At 43.0% G+C, this 20,119-nt stretch overlaps 1 protein-coding gene and 1 long non-coding RNA gene across 2 annotated transcripts in view; both read right to left on the bottom strand.

The window, feature by feature from the left end:
- Positions 1-753: 753 nt before the first annotated feature.
- The window catches only part of LOC141436583 (putative receptor-type tyrosine-protein phosphatase mosPTP-1), a 50,180-nt gene continuing 30,814 nt past the window's right edge, over positions 754-20,119 (bottom strand). The window contains 18 exon segments of the mRNA XM_074099581.1: positions 754-917; positions 1,076-1,135; positions 1,138-1,207; positions 1,525-1,565; positions 1,568-1,635; positions 1,868-2,461; positions 3,111-3,206; positions 3,208-3,278; positions 3,583-3,701; positions 3,704-3,725; positions 4,443-4,606; positions 5,660-5,826; positions 6,707-6,819; positions 6,821-6,885; positions 15,203-15,312; positions 16,309-16,480; positions 17,397-17,500; positions 18,837-18,985. Of these exon segments, the coding sequence (XP_073955682.1) occupies positions 754-917; positions 1,076-1,135; positions 1,138-1,207; positions 1,525-1,565; positions 1,568-1,635; positions 1,868-2,461; positions 3,111-3,206; positions 3,208-3,278; positions 3,583-3,701; positions 3,704-3,725; positions 4,443-4,606; positions 5,660-5,826; positions 6,707-6,819; positions 6,821-6,885; positions 15,203-15,312; positions 16,309-16,480; positions 17,397-17,500; positions 18,837-18,985 (2,349 nt within the window).
- Positions 11,845-13,798, bottom strand: LOC141436347 (uncharacterized). The gene is made up of 4 exons (XR_012452299.1): positions 13,742-13,798; positions 13,072-13,158; positions 12,297-12,383; positions 11,845-11,928 (listed from the first exon to the last, which is right to left on the bottom strand). It is a non-coding gene; the product is annotated as an uncharacterized lncRNA (long non-coding RNA).

Genomic DNA, 20,119 nt, shown 5'->3' on the forward strand with positions numbered 1-20,119 from the left:
GCGCGGTGTGGTCCAAGCAGCCGCCACAGCTCGGGCGCGGCGCCGGCCGGGGGTGCTGCGTTCACGTTAGTTACCGGCGCGGGGGGGGCGGCCAGCGTCAGCACAGCTGCGCGGTGTGGTCCACAGCAGCCGCCACAGCTCGGGCGCGGCGCCGGCCGGGGGTGCTGCGTCACGTATAGTTACGACACCACCGGCGCGGGGGGCGGCCAGCGTCAGCACCAGCTGGCGGCGCTGTGGTCCACAGCAGCCGCCACAGCTCGGGCGCGGCGCCCGGCGGCGGGTGCTTGCGTCACGTATAGTTTACCGGCGCGGGGGGGGCGGCCAGCGTCAGCACCAGCTTGCGCGGTGTGCGTCCACAGCAGCCGCCACAGCTCGGGCGCGGGCGCCGGCCCGGCGGGTGCTGCGTCACGTATAGTTACCGGCGCGGGGGGCGGCCAGCGTCAGCCCAGCTGCGCGGTGTGGTCCCACAGCAGCCGCCACAGCTCGGGCGCGGCGCCGCCGGCGGGTGCTGCGTCACGTATAGTTACCGGCGCGGGGGGGGCGGCCAGCGTCAGCACCAGCGCGCGGTGTGGTCCCACAGCAGCCGCCACAGCTCGGGCGCGGGCGCCGGCCCGGCCGGTGCTGCGTCACGTATAGTTACCCGGCGCGGGGGGGGCGGCCAGCGTCAGCACCAGCTGCGCGGTGTGGTCCCACAGCAGCCGCCACAGCTCGGGCGCGGCGCCGGCCGGCGGGGTGCTGCGTCACGTATAGTAGTTACCGGCGCGGGGGGGGGCCCAGCGTCAGCACCAGCTGCGCGGTGTGGTCCCACAGCAGCCGCCACAGCTCGGGCGCGGCGCCGGCCGGCGGGTGCTGCGTCACGGCGTACTCGCGCAGGCGCCGTCGTCCGCATACCCACGACGCGTTCACGTATTCACTGCCTGCAATTTGTCTTTTTTATAGACTGTACTTTTTGTTGCTTGTACTAACATTGGCATCCAAATGGCAGTCTGTTCGCAGAGTTAGTTAATATCATGTGGGACACCCCCTCCATAACATTATTCCCATATTAGCTCACCAATCGAAAACCAAAAACTACCTTCGACGCCTGGCTTGGGCACGAGCATGACGCGGGCCGTGTCGGAGGGCAGCGCGGCGCCGGACGATTCTTCTCTATGTTGTGCGGCGCGCGAGCGCACACACTCGGCTCCACGCACGATCGCATGATTAGCTGTTGGAAAACAAGTAAGGTTGACCGGGTTCTACCTTTTCGCAGAATTATTGTTGTCAAATCATTTCCCAACTGTTTATTTCGCACTCCAAATTTTCTCCGACCTAATTAATTTTCTCAGTGTTATTTTCTAGTGCTTTTTATAAAACCCAGTAGGGTTAGGTTAGGATTGATTTATAAAAGTTGCATAAAAAATGGTTTTACAGAAAAATCTGAGTTAGCAAATGAAAGATTTTGGAAACCTGAGTTGGGAAAGGCAGAGAACCGTGTCTAAGAGACTGTCTTACCGATGTCTTCCTACCGTTCCAGCTACTTACCAAGAACTGTTTCTCGAGCAGATTGACCGGCGGCGGCCCTGGTATGACTGGTTCCGGTTGGCCAGCGAGCGCATGCGTTCTAGCAACGCGTAGTTTTCCGCTCGGTTAGCCCTGCGTAACAAGGATGTTTTCGGTGACAAATAATTAACACATTCTGCCCAGAGACGTCTGTGACTTTTTAGTTCTTACTCCTGCATATTGTTAAACTGTTTGTGTTACTGAAACTAAATATTTTTATTTATTTATTTATTTACTTTTATGCAAGTGAAAGTGTAGATCACTTACTGGTAATACTGTGAAAACACTATAAATGCAAGAAAAGAAAAACATTCAAAACACTTACCTCCTTAGCTCTTCCTTCTCCTGTTCGGTCATATTATTATACGCCTGCATTTTCTTACTATACGTATCCGTCGACCGCGGTCCCAGATCATAAACGCCTTCGCTGTCATCACCATTCGTCATCACCTCCTTAACATCTTCATCCTCCTTAACCGACTTGCTCTGTTCGCTGTTCAAATCGTCAGTCTTGATTGAAAGCTGACTACCATTTTCGACGACATCTTTATCGGTTTCGTCTTTGCTTGATTTCAAGCTCGCCGTGTCGCCATTTTCTATGCCATTAGTTAAATCATTGACGCTTTTATGTTTAGGTGGGTTTAAGTCTAAGACAGCTAGTTCGTCCTCGCTGATTGGCTGGAGTAATTTGACTAGATATTCTCGCGCTTCTGTAAATGGTACTTCTGTGTTGCCGGACCTCACGTGTTCTAATAGTGCGTCGTGCACGAACACATATTGCTCCTCTGTTTGTACGAGGTGGTTTCGCTGTGTGCGTGCGCGGCAAAGGAACCCTAGGGGTGACAGGGTTCCGGTCAGTTTGAGCTGGTTGAGCTGCGCGTCGAGGACTATGTAAGTGCCTGTGCGGCCGACGCCGGCGCTGCGAGGAAACAAAAATGATCAGTATATTTGTGTGATATTTTTGATGTAAACAGCTAGAACGCGGTATCAATTTCGTAGGTCCAATTTTAGTTTCTAATATTTTAGTATGCATTTTGCAGTTATTTGAAATTAATGTGATATTTTTTGAATAATAGAATACAGCGTTTTTTTTACAAAAGTCACGTCATAGAATTATTAAATACGCTATCGTATTCGTATACATGAGAAACGGTGGCCTAGTTGTTTGACCAATGGCCTAAGCAGAAGATTCAAATCTGGTGGGTTCAAATTCAAGCCAACTCATGAGTTATTCCAAATTCATGTGCGAAATTATATTAGAAATTTACCATGAACTTTATGCTGAAGGAAACATGGTGAAACTTGCACAAGCCGTCGGTCGGTACTGAGCCCGCGCGGGAACTGCGGCCCGAGTACAATCCGAGAGCTCTGTGCCCAGCAGTGAGACGTAGGGCAAATCACAAATTACTGGCCACCTTTCAAAAACTGGCCAGCTTATACTAAAATGAATTCTGTTTATAGGTAAACAGAATCATTTTAGTACAAAGTGGCCAGTTATTGAAAGGTGGGTAGTAATAGACGATGTACCCCGTATAGGTTGGCATGATGCGTCCTCCTGTGTGGTATACCTGCAGTGCACCAGCACGGTGCCGGGGTCTGCGGCGGCGGCCTGCACGAACGGCAGCACGGCCAGCGGGTGCCGCGGCGTGCCGTGGTCCGGCCACCGTGTAATGGTACTGCACCACCATGCGCCCGGCTGCATCCTCCTCTGACAAGGGACTGGGCGGCGAGCTCTCCTGGACAAAAACTTCAATAAAATGACATTTCCGATAGAAGCTTATCTGATAACACAAATAAAAGGGGACCTAGGTACCGTGACTCGAGTAACTGCATGGCAGCGCTGGGTAAATAAATTCAGCGTTTTTGCGGCGTTTTTTCTTCATTACCGTTTCAGCAATGACATTCATGATTCATTCCCAATATCTATGACGTTTCAAATCCATAATCGACGCCATTGTTCTAAGAACAGATTCCGCTATGTCATAGTTTCCGAGCTCTCCATGGCGCCCCATTTGGATGCCCGTCACCGTGTATGCTCACCGGTTTGTGGTTCTGGTTGCGCACGCGCATGTGCCGCACGGTGTAGGCGGCGCGCACGTCCTCGTGCAGCAGCGTCACGTGCACGCCGCCGAACTCCGCGGAGCTGCCGCGCCCGCCGCCGGCCAGTACATGTCGCACTTGCGCTGTACACCAAACAACACCGTATTAGCATAGCACCATCAACAAACGGCCTAAGGGAATATCGTTCCTACTTTGTAAAATGTACCTCAAATCAATACATCAACTAAATTGAATCTTAAAATACATACTCGCTCAGAAAAATTATCTTTCTATAGAATTAGATTTCTTGGGAAACTGGATATGTTGGTCCTGGGGTGTCCTAGTGTCCACAATCCATAAAAACCACTGGTCAACTTGGCCCAAATACTACATGTAACATATTATAAGCAATACTAACATATAATGGGGCTTGATTATCTGAATAAAAAAATATTATTATTAATAATATTTTTTCCTTCTGGTCATAATGTGTAGTTGCCATAAAAACCACTTGTTAATTAGTCCGAATTTTAAAATTTCCAATGATTGCTGTCCAGATGCCATTACGGACACTAAACATTAGTAAAAATGTTAAAATCTCCACGACGCCTTGGCTAATGAGGGTGTTGTTCACTACACTTTGACTACTAGACGATTCGATAATTGGCCATTTTGACAACTAAAGGTTCACTGTTCACTGGACTTTTCATAGGCAATCGGGGGTTTCAGCATTTGGATGTTTTGAACAATAGACATTTTGACACCTGAGTATCCTTGGACGTTTTGACACTTGGACCAACTTAACATCCCTCGGGGGTATAAGCCCTTTTGCAAACACTGTCCGTCACTAATCGACTCACCCGGCCCCGCTCGACGAGGTTAGTTATCATGACGACGGTGTGCACTTTGTGTTGCCAGATCATGCGCCAGAACGCGTCGAGCGTGTGCGGCGTGGGGCCCTGCGTCGCAATGTAGCGCCGCCGCCACACCAGCCACTCCAGCTTCACGCGGGTCGGGACTCCATCTAAAATAAATAGTTTTTTTTTTTTTTATCGACTGGATGGCAAATGAGCAAGTGGGGTTCCTGATGGTAAGAGAATCAACCACCGCCATAAACATCTGCAACACCAGGGGTATTGCAGATGCGTTGCCAAAGTAGAGGCCTAAAATGGGATACCTCGAGTGCCAGTGATTGAACAACAAGAGCATAAAACGTGCCATTTTATCCGAGACTTTTATATAGCCACTCGAGCCGGTACGGCGAGGAGGATAGATACGTCGAGTGGAAAATGGGTTTAAAGCTAGAAGTGAAAAAAAAATTGTGTACTTCGCTGTTAAACCTGCGTGGTTAGCTAGCACGTATGGCCAGCATCAGCCAAAGGTCAATGAATTTGGATTATCGAATCAAAAAAACAAATTGATAACAAATTACCCGCATGCATCAATAAACTACGACACGTCCATCCCTAGCACATCTGTGACTTACGGCACCTTCACAGGTAGCACATACAATTGCTTACCTACTATCTAAATCCACTCGCCAAACTGATATGACAGTATGTTGGCGAGAACGCATTACTTTAGCTGACACAAGTTTAGTGACGACCGCTACTCACCGACGTCGACGTAGTCGTCGAGCTCGGGATCGTCGTCGCTGCGGTCGTTAATCTACTCCCGACGATGCCGGAAAACTCAACGTCGTGGTAACGCGCTCTCAATGCTGCACGCGACTACCCCAACCCTAGATGACTTATGGCAGATAGGGCGGCGAGTAACGCCGTTGGAGACCTAGACCATATTATATTCAAATGTCATAGCCATGCACTGGACAGATTGATACTTGCCAGCGAAATAAATCGAGCTGAAAAATCCTCCCGCCGCCTTACTGACCTATTGAAAAACACAAATTGCTTCGTTCCTCTCTACAAATATATCAAAAATACAATTGGAAAAATATAGTGAATTCAAGTGATCAAAAACAAAGACTTCTAAAATAAAGACTTGGCTTAAAGGTCTCGTTACCAAGCCACAATCTGCAAAAAAAAAAAAAACAAGTTTAGTGACGACCGCTACTCACCGACGTCGACGTAAACGTCGTCGAGCTCGGGGTCGTCGTCGCTGCGGTCGCTGTCGCTGTCGCTGGCCTCGCTTTCCACGATGCCGGAGAACTCGATGTTGAGGAACGCGCTCTCGATGCCCTCCGCTACTATCGGAGGCGGCTTCGCGGGCTTTATGGATGGTTGCCTGAGGGGAACAATCAGTTACTCATGAATATAACTCATGAATGATTCTTATAAGTCAGCAGCGCGTCGTGGAAATTGGGTAGGTAGTTTCCAGGGAAAAAATATTATTCTATTTAAGTAAGATTATCAGAAAATATTGGTCCCGTTTTTTTCTTTTGTCAGCCAAAAAATTACAAAAATGAAGCGAGTCAAAGTTTGGCAGTCGGGTCCGTGACGTCACGCTAAAGACTCGCACGGCGTGACGTCACGTTAAAGTCTCGCACCCGTGACGTCACGTTAAAGTCTCGAACCCGTGACGTCACGCTAGTCTCGCACGGCGCGACGTCACGCTAAAGACTCACACGGCGTGACGTCACGTTAAAGTCTCGCACCCGTGACGTCACGTTAAAGTCTCAAACCCGTGACGTCACGCTAAAGACTCACACGGCGTGACGTCACGTTAAAGTCGCGCACCCGTGACGACACGTTAGTCTCGCACGGCCTGACGTCACGTTAAAGTCTCGCACCCGTGACGTCACGTGAAACTTTGGCCGGCTATCTTCATAATTTTTGTTAAATGACAAAATAAAAGATCTTTGTCAAATATTTTCTGATAAAACTAACTGAGGACTGATTAGATGTTTATAAGAAACTAGCGCAAATGTACGCGGCAGCGGCTGGCGAAATGCCAGAGCCGATATGGCGGCGTTTCATGATATGCCTAGAATTTCAATGATCTGCCTAAATGTCACTAGGCAAATCGTTAAACGGTGAGTTTGAACGATATGGCGGATGTCTCTTAGCCAATTCATGAAATGGCGCCATTTTACGATATGCCTAGGAATTTCGTGATCTGGCGGATTTTACGATCGGCCGCCGATATACATATATATTCGCCCCACCTGTGTGTCCTGGCGTGTAGACGGCGTCGCGCGCGCGCGTCCAACTCGGGCAGCATCCCGTCGATGAAGTTGGCGTTGACGTAGCCGCAGGCGCCGCCGCCGCCCGCGCCCGCGCCCGCGCCCGCAGCCCGCCGCGCCGCAGCGACCGCCCAGCGACACGCACACGCGCGAGTGGTCGTCTGACAACAAAACAGTAACATTCTAAATAAAAACAAGTAAACGTAAAAATTCTGCTAAAATTTCCATTTTTAATACTAGCTTCTTCTGCTGAATATCCTTTTTGTTTACTGTACTTGCATTGTCATCCAAATTACATTTCCGTACCAAATTTCAAGTTGATGCCATCAACCCTTGAGGAGTTCCGTCCTGGCTGGACTGCCAAGATGTCACTGCCAGATTGTAGTGTCGCCAGATTTACATAAGTATGCCGAATTTCAAGTCAATCGGACCACAGGATGTGGCTCAAATTTAGCTTCCAAGATTTGACCCAAATAAATAAATAAACAAACAGGGCAAGCTAAATAAAAGCTTGTAATAAAAAGCAAGGACCAAGTGTCTTTGACCCTAAGGCAGCGTTTCCACCAGAGATGTGCGAGGATGTGTTGCGAGGAATGTGTTTTTACCTCGCCTCGCTCCACTGAGCTGTTTCCACCAGAGCGGTGCCACAGTATAACAAGTTTCCCTACAGTAATCCGACGGAGACGTCTAGACAGAGCAATCATGCGGGGCGTGAGGGGTGAGACGCGGGTGTGAAGAGCCCCAGCTGCATACATAGCTTGGGACAAGTTTTCTAGGGCTATCGCGTTTTTTTTTACATTTAAATTTATAATAAAATGTATTATAGTGCATACGACATGTACTGCGAGTGCGTGCAAATCTTTATCTCGCATAAATAAGGAACTAAGATTTCATCTATTTACATATTTTTTTTTGTTTATTTTTATATAATTAAATTCAATAACAGGACTTTAAGAGTCCGCAGCAAGTAGCGCTCAACTCCGCGTTGAGATCACGCGCTAACGCTTTAAAATGTTGTTGTTTCACCTAGAGTAAGACAGGGCGCTAGAAAGAAAGCAAGAGCGCGCTAGCGGGAAGGCGGAGCTAGAGACATGTCACAGTAACAATATTGCAGTAAAATATCTTCATACAATGGTGAAATTATTGCAGTATCTAAGTAGAATATAACAGTAGAACATCTCCAGACCAAGATTATAATATATACAGCGCGGGAGGGCAGCTACCGGCTAGGATATTATTTGGCGTTCCAAAAACGTAAATGTACATTACACTACACATTACGCTGTAAAACTTTTTTACTACGGTGAGTACACAATTTTACGTCTTCACCTTGCCAGAAAGTGGGTTTTACCATACGCATAGCGGGCGGTAAAACTCACATTATGGCCAGGTGTGGCGTAATAGTACATTATGTCTTAAGGGCGGTTAATAAGAAATTACGAACGAGAGTATTAGAAGCTCAAAGTCAAAGACTGAGGACTAGGTCGATGTTCATAATTATAGTACCGCCCGTGCGACTTACAATGTTTTCATCACATTTGCGAGTAAAATTGTATATGTGTAAAAGAAAAATATTATTGTTACAAAAATTGCCGATACCGCTGGTGCAGTTCTTGGCAGCGCCAGCTACCAGCCGCCCTCCGCCTCCCGCAGCATGTGCCTGACATGCGTGCACGAGGTCCTCCTGCTAGTCGTGCAGAACCTGCGCGCGCAGCAGTATTAGTACGCGCAACAACTCATAACGCCAAAAAAAGGCCCTTAGGTTTTATTAAGGACTGCAACCAAGTTAGCCTGCAGCTTACGACACTGTTTACGAGCAAGTGTGATGAAATAGTATATTGTACAACAAAAGCATAAAACGAGCAATTTTACCCGAGACGTTCATATAGCCACCCGAGCCACGGCGAGGGTGGATAGAAACGTCGAGGGGAAAATGGGCTCAATGCTAGAGTTTTACACTCTGCTTTTCACTTCGCTTGCGAAGAAATGAAATAGCAATAGTAAAAATAAATGTTCACTTATTTTGTACCTTTTATTTTTCATGCTTTACTATATTAGTTTTATTGATTTATTTTCATCGATTTGATTGATTTTTAGGTGTAAAAAAATAAAAAATATGTAGAAACTCTTTTGTTTGTGGTTTCACACCTTGATTGCCTTGACCTTAGACGAAGATTCTACTTTATGCACTAGAGCATAAAAAGTTATTGTATGTTGCCTAGATGCAGCATGAACACGCACTTTACGAGCATGAGAAGTGAAATAGTCGATTGTACAACAAGAGCATAAAACGAGCCATTTTACGACGTTTACGATTTTAAGACGTTCGTTCCGGTACGGCGAGGGTGGATAGACACGTCGAGGGAAAAATGGGTTTAATGCTCGAGTTTTACACTGCTTTTTACTTCGATTAATTCGAGGAAATAGCAACAGTGGAAACAATGGTTCACTTACTATGTTTCTTTTATTTTTCATGAATTACTATATACATAATTCTATTTTTTTATTTTATTGATTTATTTTGATTGATTTGGTTAATTTTTAGTTTTATATAAATAAATAAAAAAGTTAAAAACTTTCTGTTTGTGGCTGGTTGACACCTGATTAGCTTGGTCTTAGACAAAGATTTTATTTTATGCACTAGAGCATAAAAAGTCATTTTATGTCGCTTAATCTCAGCATAAAAACGAACTTTACGAGCATGAGAAGTGAAAAGTATAATATCTATAGACTACAACATCAACTTGATTGGACACATTGAAGATTGGGTGTATTGAATAAAATAAAAAAAGTCATACAATATTGTGTTTTATTTTTTAATACATACAAGTATGAAAATTCGCTTATTTTTAAGAACTCTCTCGTATCGGTAACTTTCTAGGTAGACGCGGATCTATAATTTCAGGTAGTATGCATTCCATGTAAAATTTTCTCAATTTATTTAATATGCTCTCCCAGAATCCTGTATCCTTTTCGATTTTTTCGAATAATATGCCTTTTGGAGTCCACACCACGAAGATACAGTATCTTTTTTTTGTAATATTTAACTGACCTTGTACTTGATAAAAGTAGTTGTGATTTTGCTTCAGTTTTATTTTCTGAGGATCACTTTCGTCCAACACACAGAAAGTAATTTTTTTCTTTAAAATAGCTTCTGTTGGCGTCATATTTGCCGCCGAAGCTGGGCATTTGATCTCCACAATTGTTTCTTCGTCTATGACTCCGTCGGGACTCGCGCCTAAATACTGGTGTTCCTCGAGGATGTATAACCCACAAGGTGATACTTGCACTCCTAGTGCAGCTTCAGTCTCTTTTAAAGCGATGGGCTCATTCTCATTGCCGTATCTAGTAGCATCGCTACCTTTAAAATTGCTATATAAGAGTGTTTTTATAATATTTTTACACGACGTGGCAGCTCTTCTCTTACATATTTGACCAAACACTGACGCAGTAAGGCGTATTTTTCGTTGTTTGATCCATTCAGGGTTCGTTGCCTGCCCAACGGTATCTTTTTGGATATTTTCAAGTTCTATTTTACTTTTTGAAAAGTCTGCTAAGAGTGCTTGTTTTCTTTTTTCGTAGTGCTCAACTTCCATATCTGGTTCTTTTTCGATATCACCGTAATGTTCATCGGGTCCTGCGATACGTTTTCTTCGTTTTGATTTTTTGTCTTGGCTTGATTTTCTTTTCGCCTTTTCTGCCTGCCTCTTCTCATACTTCTGCGTGTAAGTCCCCAGTTCTTCATTTTTTGTTAATACTTTACTCATGGTTGCTACAAGACTCCCGGTGTTTCTTTTTGTAGCAGCTGCGTAGCAACGGGACTCATAAGATCCACGAAGGGAGTAATTTATTCGTTTGCCTCCTATAAATTTTGCGATTAGTGCATTAAACTGCTCAACAATATTGTTTGTTTGCCCCATAAGGAGACTTTCGGCATTGTTTAAAATAGGACTTATAGCGGTGTATATGTCATACCACAAGCCACAATCTTTCATTTGGCCTATGAAGTTTTCTTCGCCTGGTTTCGGGCCATTACAAAAATATGTTTTGCAGTTGGCATGCTCACCAAAAACGTGGCAAGGCCCGTTTCGTAGGTCTTTTTTTAATTCATTTACTTTCTCAGTAAAAGTTTTCCCTTCCATTTTCGAAGAAAAGTCTATTGCTCCTTTAATTGCCTTTCGTAGTCGCAATATGTTATCATTTAGGCATTTCCTCATGATAATAGGGACAGGTCCTTGTTTATTTTCAGTTTTTTTTGTCAAATTTCTCAATTTAGTGCAATAATTTCGTAATAAATGATTACTGCATTCTATTTTGTGTATAGCAGTGGAGTGGCCATATGGCAATGCTTCGTTTAAAGCACTCATGACACTGCTATCGCCATCACCAATAAGTTTGGTGTATTTCAAGCCATGCATATTTATGCTGCATTTAAAACCTTCTACTACACGTCGGCTTCCATTGCTGTGGAGCTACCAGACCAGTTTTTAAAACATTTATGTTTCTTGACCTCAATCTTTTTATTACTTGCAACAGCGCATACAGAGCAATAAGAATTCCGTATTCCTAAAAAGAGAACCTTTTTAGTTTCATACCCAATAATGCACGCTACCCCGGATAATGAATTATAATTGCTGGTACGATATGATCTTTTTCCCCACGATGCGTCCGCTACTACTGTGATGTAGGGAACGCCATCAGCGTCTACGTTTCCTTTTTCAATTGCCATTTGTTTTTCTTCGAGTCCTGCCTCAAACATGCTCTTCAAAGAGATATCTTTTAAAACATCCCCAAGCAACAAATTCTCTTTCCCAAATGTTTTCTCCGCTATACATGGCATATCTAAATGAGCGCAAAGCTCATCTAATTGGGAAAAGCCACTACCCGAACATACGACTGCTTGAACAACATTTTTATTAATTTTAGACTCTAGTTTTTCATTATTAAATGCTTCTTTTTTGCCACACATTTTGCATTTGAAAAGAAAAGTTGACTGGAATCCGATTCTCGACTCCTTCACAAAATCCATATCTTTAAAGCTGCAATTAAATGGACTATGATCCACAGCCTTCATTTGTTCAAATAAATATTGAACATTGAAAATTCGTCGACCTGTCATTTTACGTACGACTTCCTCATTGCTATCATGATCAAGTTCAATTTGTAATGATGGTGTCGAGGACGGAGTACTCGGACTCAAATTTCTGAAAGGAAAAAAAAGTTACGTTATATTTATACCATGCAAGGTTAAATCAGAGTATACGGTGAAATAAAAATATTTGATACTGCATTATGAGGCGTACACTACTACAGAAAACTTCTAACGCCGGTGACGCTATGCAAAAAATACGTTTCGATTTTCGGTGCCATATTGTGCGCGCGACTACATTTTTAATACAAGCTTTTTGCTGACTGTACTTGCATTTTCATCCAAACTACTTTTCCGTACCAAATGTGGAAGAAGTGGGTCAAATTCAACTCGCAAGATTTTACCTGCACATACATTCATAGGTACATACATTGCAACTATTGCAAGGTAAAAGCTTGTAAAAATAATAATAAAAACACCAACCTGCTAAAATTTTGAAATTGAGGCGGAGGATCGGTATTGTTATCACTATCAGACTGCTCACTGGCATGCTCTCCGGTGCCAAGCGTACTGCACATGTAAAAAATACATACATAGTGAAATGACGTCAGTCGCCATTAGTCAAAGTAATAACAGAGACTACCAGAGGTAATACTTCGTTCGTAATACCTTACTTATCGCCCTTAATGAACAATGGGATATTATAGTGCTATGACCTGTATAAGTGAAATAACAGAAGTGCGGTGTACATCGATCAAGATAATAAACTGAAATCATCTTTAATAGCCGTGTCAATATAGGTACGAGTAGGTACTAGTCTCAGTGCAGTTGCAGTCAAGAGCGAAAATAAAACTACAAGTGAAAAACGTAAGTAGCTGTGAAATAAGTTTTTGGTAAAAAAAAAAATCTGTTCAAGCTTTTTTTTTTGCTGACTGTACTTTTTGTCGACTTTACTAGCATTGTTACCTATTAAACTACATCATACGAAATTTCAAGTCGATGCCATTAACCGTTGAAGAATTCCGTCCTGCGGAGACGATCCTGGCCGGACTACCAGGATGTCAGCTACCAGATTATTGTATTGTCACGCAATTCACATAAGTATACCAAATTTCAAGTCAATTCGACCACTGAAACTGAGTCAAATTCAACTCGCAGGATTTGAGCCTCACATACATACATACGAGTACATAGGTACATACATTGCAAGTTAAATAAAAGATTGTAAACTAGTAAAAATAATAATAAAAACACTAACCTGCTTAAATTTAGAGGTTGAGGTGGAGGATCGGTATTGTTATCACTATCAGACTGCTCACTGGCATGCTCTCCGGTGCCAAGCGTACTGCACATGTGAAAAATACATACATGGTGAAATGACGTCAGTCGCCATTAGTCAAAGTAATAACAGAGACTACCAGAGGTAATACTTCGTTCGTAATACCTTACTTACCGCCCTAATACACAATGTGCTATTACAGTGCTATGACCTGTATAAGTGAAATAACAAGTTTGTGTGGTGTACCTACGTCGTACAAAAATAATAAATAAAGGTACGAGTACGAAAATTCATTTTTAATACAAGCTTTTTTGCTGACTGTACTTTTTGTCGACTTTACTAGCATTGTTACCCAAACTACATTTATTTTGTACCTATACCAAAAACAAGTCGATAACATTGTAACAGTTGAAGAGTTCCGTCCTTCGGAGACGATTCTGGCCGGACTACCAGGATGTCAGCTACCAGATTATTGTATTGTCACGCAATTTACATAATTATGCAAAATTTCAAGTCAATCCGACTGCTAGAAGTTGGTCGAATGCAAGATTTGATTACAGACAAATATCGGACAGGTGAAACTAAATAAAAGCTTGTAATAGAGGACAAGGAAGAAAAATCTTACGCTACTGTCCTAGTTATAACTTACCTATTAGGATTAATGTTTTCTTTTTTATGACGAGCCGGTCCTTTTTTTTCCTACGAGCCGATAACCATAATCTTGTCTTCGATGATCTTTTCTTCTGGAAACAAGAACATTAATAATTATTTTTTATGGGAGCGCCATAGTTCGCATAGGTACTCTTTTCTCTTTTCTAGTAAAACCATAATTATTTTTTGTCCAAATCATCGTTTGTCAGTATGCGAGCCGATATATGGACCCATTTTTTATAAGTACTTGGTAATATTGACTAAAATGCATCTAGGTAGGTACTTACCCTGTTTATCCATTTTTGTAACATAAAAATGCAAAGTCCATATAAGAAAGCCAAGGTCGTCGAACAGTATGTGCACACACACCACCAGTATCACCAAGAAATATCAAATCCGTTATCAGTCCAAGTCGTAAGTAGTTAGATCGCGTTTATGATACGAAGAGAATTCACCAAAATAATATTACGTAACTCTCGCGCACAGCTGACGAGTCACTACTAACGAGCGACGCACGCACACGCAGGGCCAGCGTAAACCAAGGACAAAGGGCGGCGCGTACCGCCCTCCCCCGTACCGTTCCCCCGCGCTAGAGTGATTCGCTGCAGATTCGCATAAAAAATGTATAGTTTTTTTACTGATTTTCGTAGTTTCGTTCTCATTTGAAAACCACAAAATCATTTCGGAAAAATGCTTTTTCTTATGAAACTACATAGTTTAGTCGATGCCGGAAATAGGTTTTGACTTCAATCTGAACTATATTTTGGCCGTAGTATTTAACCGAACTGCACAGGGTTTTTGGCTCTTAAAATGCAAAACTTGTACTCGTTCTATTTTCTTTGTAATACCATTTCAAGAGTCATAAACTAATTTCAGGCCTAGATATGCCTTATCTCATTGTATTTACAAAAAATCATGATGATGCTACTTGTTATTTTAAAATAAGGACGTAACTACGATTTGTATGGAGAATCAAGCTTGCTGCGGACTCTTCCGTTAAGTCTAGAACCGAAAGTATTTGTCGTTACTAATCTATGAAAGTATACTATTTTGTAGAAAAAAAGTTTTTATTTCAAATATATATTTTTGATACTTCTTACCTTAGTAAGTATGCCACCCCTGATTATTTTGTTTTATATCAATTTCGCATACAATATGTACAGAGTCGTAAAAGACATCTACCTTCCAAACTTTAAATTGTGACAACCCTTCCTGCGTAAATACCTATACAGGCTGCGGTATCGCTCAACTTCAAAGGCGTTGGCCTACTGTAGGGAACACTTGTTACACTGTGGCGGTGCTGTTCGAGGCGAGGTAAATGAAGCGTTTCTATTGATTCATGACAAACACAGTCCTCGCACATCTCTGGTGGGAACGCAGCTTTACGATGGTGGAATGTTTTAAAAACCATTCGCCTAATGGCCTTATCCGGCTACACGATAATATGTATGATACTTACAAGCAGTAATATTGAGATAGCGGTTCTTCAGCCGGTTCTCCGGTCGGTGGCTGTGGTGGCTGGTGTGCCCCAGGGCAGCAGACTTCGCCACAACTATCTCGTATTCTTTGCTGTTGATCAAAACAAGTTCACTGTGTAATTCGTCAAAGGTAGAGATGTGCCGATTGCGACTTTTGCTGACTAGCCGACTGGCTGATTAGTCGGTTATAAAGAAGCCGAACTCATCATAGGTGAAAAATATTATAGTGAGAGAGAAGTGGTACATGTACAGAAAGGTGGTGATATTCTGAGAGGTTTACGAATTTCCGTACGCAACTATCCGGAACGACCAATTTCAAAAATATTTCACACACCTCTGACCAACAAACCTGGGTCTCCTGGCACCCATGGTGCGTATTCGTAGGTGGATATCTTTCATAACTCGTTAGCAGAATCCGGAATTAGGTATCGTGGCTTTTTTGATCTATCATAGTGACCTCTCACTTATCGACTCTACCTAAATGATATCGATTATGATAATATAATTATCGTAAAATAATAATAGTAATATCTTTTATAGGAACACTTATTAGCACTACAACAGACTTTGAATATTATTATTTATTTATATTTTATCTTTGAAATTGAATTATTACATTAGAAATTGTTAACTATTCATTGTTTTAATTGCATAATGTATATTACGTATTTCTATTTCACATTTTCAACTGCTCAAAAGTTAACTGGAAGAGATCGCTCTTAAGGATAAAACTTTAACGATTGTTGACCTCTACTTTTGTATTCTTTACCTATAGCGGATTAAATTAATAACGAATCATATTTTTAATGACTTCAATTGATTTTGTACATACCATACTCGTATTTACATTTTAGCAAGGCCTAACATTTGTGTACATTGATGTGGTCGCTATATGCACTACGCCTGGGAAAGGGTTAATCTTTTTTAACATATTGTGTATCGATATTGCATATCGGAACTCGATAAGTGAGAAGTCAATATGACAGGTCAAAAGTGCCACGAAAATTCCGGACACTGGTCGTTAGTACAATTTAAAATTAATCTCCAGTTCAAACTGGCGATGGCGCCACATTGTTAGCACCAGTACCTGAAGCCGATGTCGCCGTCGGCGTGGAGCGCGGCGACGTGCCTCGGGAAGTCCCTGGCGGGCACGGCGGGGTGCTGCAGCCCGGCCATGCGCGGCGGACGCGCGGCCGGCTCCGGCGCCGCCGCCGGTGAGCCCGGCTCTGCGCACGCGCGCAGCGGGGAACAGTTCACTACTGGATAAACAATACATGTCAGAAGGAGTATTACTACAGACTAACCAACTGTGAATCGAAAAAGTTTTAGGGGTTGTTTCACCATCCATTGATTAGTCTTAACTGACGGTTAAATGTGATGCCGTCTGTGTCTATTTGAACAAAACCAATAGAGACGGCATAACATTTAACCGTCAGTTAAGACTAATCAATGGGTGGTGAAACAGCCCCTTAATGTCGTTCGCATAAAATGTAGTATTGCTGGGTCTGATTCACAGATAACTTGGTAAGTCTGTAAAGTTGCATATCCAAAGGGCGCCATCTATGTGTTCGTTACCAAAAACATTACCGAGCCCAAAGCTGTGGCCGTATTGTCTAACGCACTGACGTTCGCGATCGCATTCGTCATCTCTTTCTACCCTCGTCGTACCATGTGAGAGAAAGCAGTGGTGAAAACGTCATCAATAAAGCCTCCGAATTCACGCGCGACGACTGTTAACCTCTTGACCGCCAGAGTCATCCAGTCGTGACAGCCAATGGAATGCATCACACGCCTCAACTCGAAATTAATCCTTCTGCAATGGATTTAAAAATCAAATTGATTTGTCGCTGGTTTTTCTGTAGCGCACGTCATTTTGTTTGTTTTGTGGCGGTGAGGAGGTTAATCGGTGATCAGATAAAAAAAAACAATTGAATAATTGATAGCGGTTAAGTTTAAATCGCGGCATTATTTCCGCTTTAGGGGCATTTTTATTTAACACATTGCATTAATGTGTGAATAAGCTGGTGATAAAAGTGATAATTTCTTATTGAGCTTTTTGGGTGCCGAAAATTATTCAATCTTTAGATTTAACGGCTGATTTGACAACGGTAATGTTATAGCAACTTGGTGCTACCCGCACTGAGTTATGACTTTGTTTTAGTTTAGACAACTGACCAGGTTTCTTATAAGCGTTGAGCGGCGCCCGCGCAGCCCTCTCCCCGCCCTCCTCCAAGTAGTTGTAGGCGGCGCTGATGCATTTGCTGAGGCGGGACCTGCACCTGTGTATACAGTGAGACAGTTTTCATATAAATACTATGTGTAAGATACTCCATACTTACATTTTTCTTTTCCTACTTTAGACGAAAACAGATAATCACAGAGAAACTGAGGTCGAATCGGGAATGGACCCCCAGTTTTCCCTTAGTACCGTTAAAGCAAATACGATGCCAATTAATGCCAATTGCAAGTAGGGTTGTAACGGAACTTCGCCTCCGCCTCCGTTACTGCGGAAGTTCCGCAAGAAATCGTATCTTCGCCTCCGCCTCCGCCTCCGCAATTTTTTTTTCGGAGTTATAACGGAGGTTTATTTCTCATTTCATTATCTCGGCGCGCAGCGGGAACGCGGTCGGGGTGGGGGCGGGCGTATGTCAAATAACACACGACAGGAATCAACCTGTCTCGTTGCTTGGACGTACGAAATTGTAATGTATATGTTTGATTGAAACGCGATTTTTTAAAGTGATTAAGTACAAAGTAATTGTTTATTTAAGTCACATGCACGATGACGCCGAAAACAAGTGAGATTTGGCAGTTTTTTTAGAATTTTTAGAGATTTTTGAGTTGAATAAAGCATAAACTACTTAACATTTTTTCCACATCCACTTTCACCTCCGCATCCGCCTCCGTTAACCTCTGCATCCGCGGAGGCGAAACTCGTCGCCTCCGCATCCGCCTCCGCTAAGAAGGCCTCCGTTACAAACCTAATTGCAAGTTTCATGGAATACCATTATGTTGTAGCTGAATGACAGTGATGTAGTCCAACTTCCACAATGTTGAAGCCCATCGCTACAGTTGTAGCCCTACTGCCACAGGTTGGTGTAAGAGTTGTCAATTTTGGCTTAATGAGGGCTATCGCGAATGAATTCGCCGCTAGAGGCGCTAGTGTAGCGTGAGGTCTCCGAAATGCCAAATCTCATAGTTTTTGGGTGCGCTAAGCGGGTTTATTTATAATAAGAATTTTAAGTGAATATTTTGCAATATCTGAAATTAATTATGGCAAATATGCGTTAAGGGGCAATGAATGTCTGTGTTTTGAGACAGTTTTGTCTTTCGGAACCTTTGTCCTCCCTTTTTTCCGAACAAAACGGGACTTTGCAACACTGTGGTATGCTCGATATTTTTATGGTACGGTTTTAAGGTGTTTTAAATATGATTTTAATCTAAACTTTGTTTTAACGCCCGTAATAACAGACTTTGAAAGCCACACTTAAAAACCTCACGCAACAGTGCGCCATCTAGTGAGACAAAAAACGATAGCCCTCATTGACACAGTGTTGTCGCCAAGCTGTCAGTGTTGTAGCCCAACCGGCACAGTGTTGTAGCCACACGACCTACCTCCAGTAGAGCACGGCGGCGCCGACGCAGGCGAGCAGCGCGACGGGCGCGACACACATCAGCACGGCGCTGGGCCCGGCCTGCTCGGGCGCCAGCTCACTCGGCACGCGCGCCTCCGAATGAGCCATGCACCATTCGCTGGACACCTCCTGGTGAAAAAACGGATTGCAATGATAAACATATCATTTATAACTTCTCTTAATTGAGCTATTTTTTTATACAAATAAGTATAACAAAGAGCTAAATTTAAATAACAATTAATTTTAATTTCTAAATTTTTATGGTTTGGCTTGGTTAGGGTGAATAAGCTGTTACTGAATCATTTACGTCTTCGAACCCACATGCACTTACTATCAGGTGAGACAGAGGTCAATAATAGAATACAAAATTCGTATGTAATTTAAAAGAGAGCTCTGAAAGTAATACTAATTAAACCAAAAGAAAAAATAATTTCACCCATCATCAAAATTACTTTTCATCCCGAAAAAAAAAATCCTGCAACACGCAGACAAAGTCACGGGCAACATCTATTAAATAACATACAACTATGTCTATTCTTAAGCGTATTACTGACCTCGGAACATCTTAGAAACTATTCAGATACATTATGAAACCACCGGTTGTTTTACCGGTAAATATGTGAATTAATCGGTACTTTAATGGCTATTAAATCGTTAGTTTCCAGGGCTGACATGCATATCCTTGTTACTTTGTTATTACGCCATTATCGACCTAATTAAACCATGTACAGTCACCAGCACCAATATGTGACACAACAAGCGTGCATAAATATCTGATACGACTCTATTTCTAGGGCCGGAAGGACGTGTCAGATATGTTCGCACGATAAAGTCGCGGGTTCACGGTGGATGCAAGCCGCTTCGAACCGAGGCAACTGGAGGTCTATGAGGGAGGCCTATGTCCAACAGTGGACGTCCTAAGACTGATATGATGATGATGATGATGAATTACTGGCCTATCGATGAATCCAGCTAAATTTATTCACAAGTATTTTAACTCATTTAAAAATTCGTCATCTGATATGTGGTGTGCCATCACAGGGTCTCGCAAAACTTATTTTGTCCGCGCCAAATTTAGCTCCTGCGCCGCCACTGCTTAGCAGCCTAGGAGTTTGTTCTATGGCCTCTAATAGCTTCAAATCCAGGATTTATGTGCAGAGTAAATTTGACATAAACTAACTGTGAATGCAAATATCGTGAACTGCACCTACAAGTCTGTAAATAATATCTGAATTTCCTAATACAAACTGTATTGTATAGGTT

The sequence above is a fragment of the Choristoneura fumiferana genome, chromosome 16 (genome assembly GCF_025370935.1).
Source record: "Choristoneura fumiferana chromosome 16, NRCan_CFum_1, whole genome shotgun sequence".
NCBI lineage: Eukaryota > Metazoa > Arthropoda > Insecta > Lepidoptera > Tortricidae > Choristoneura > Choristoneura fumiferana.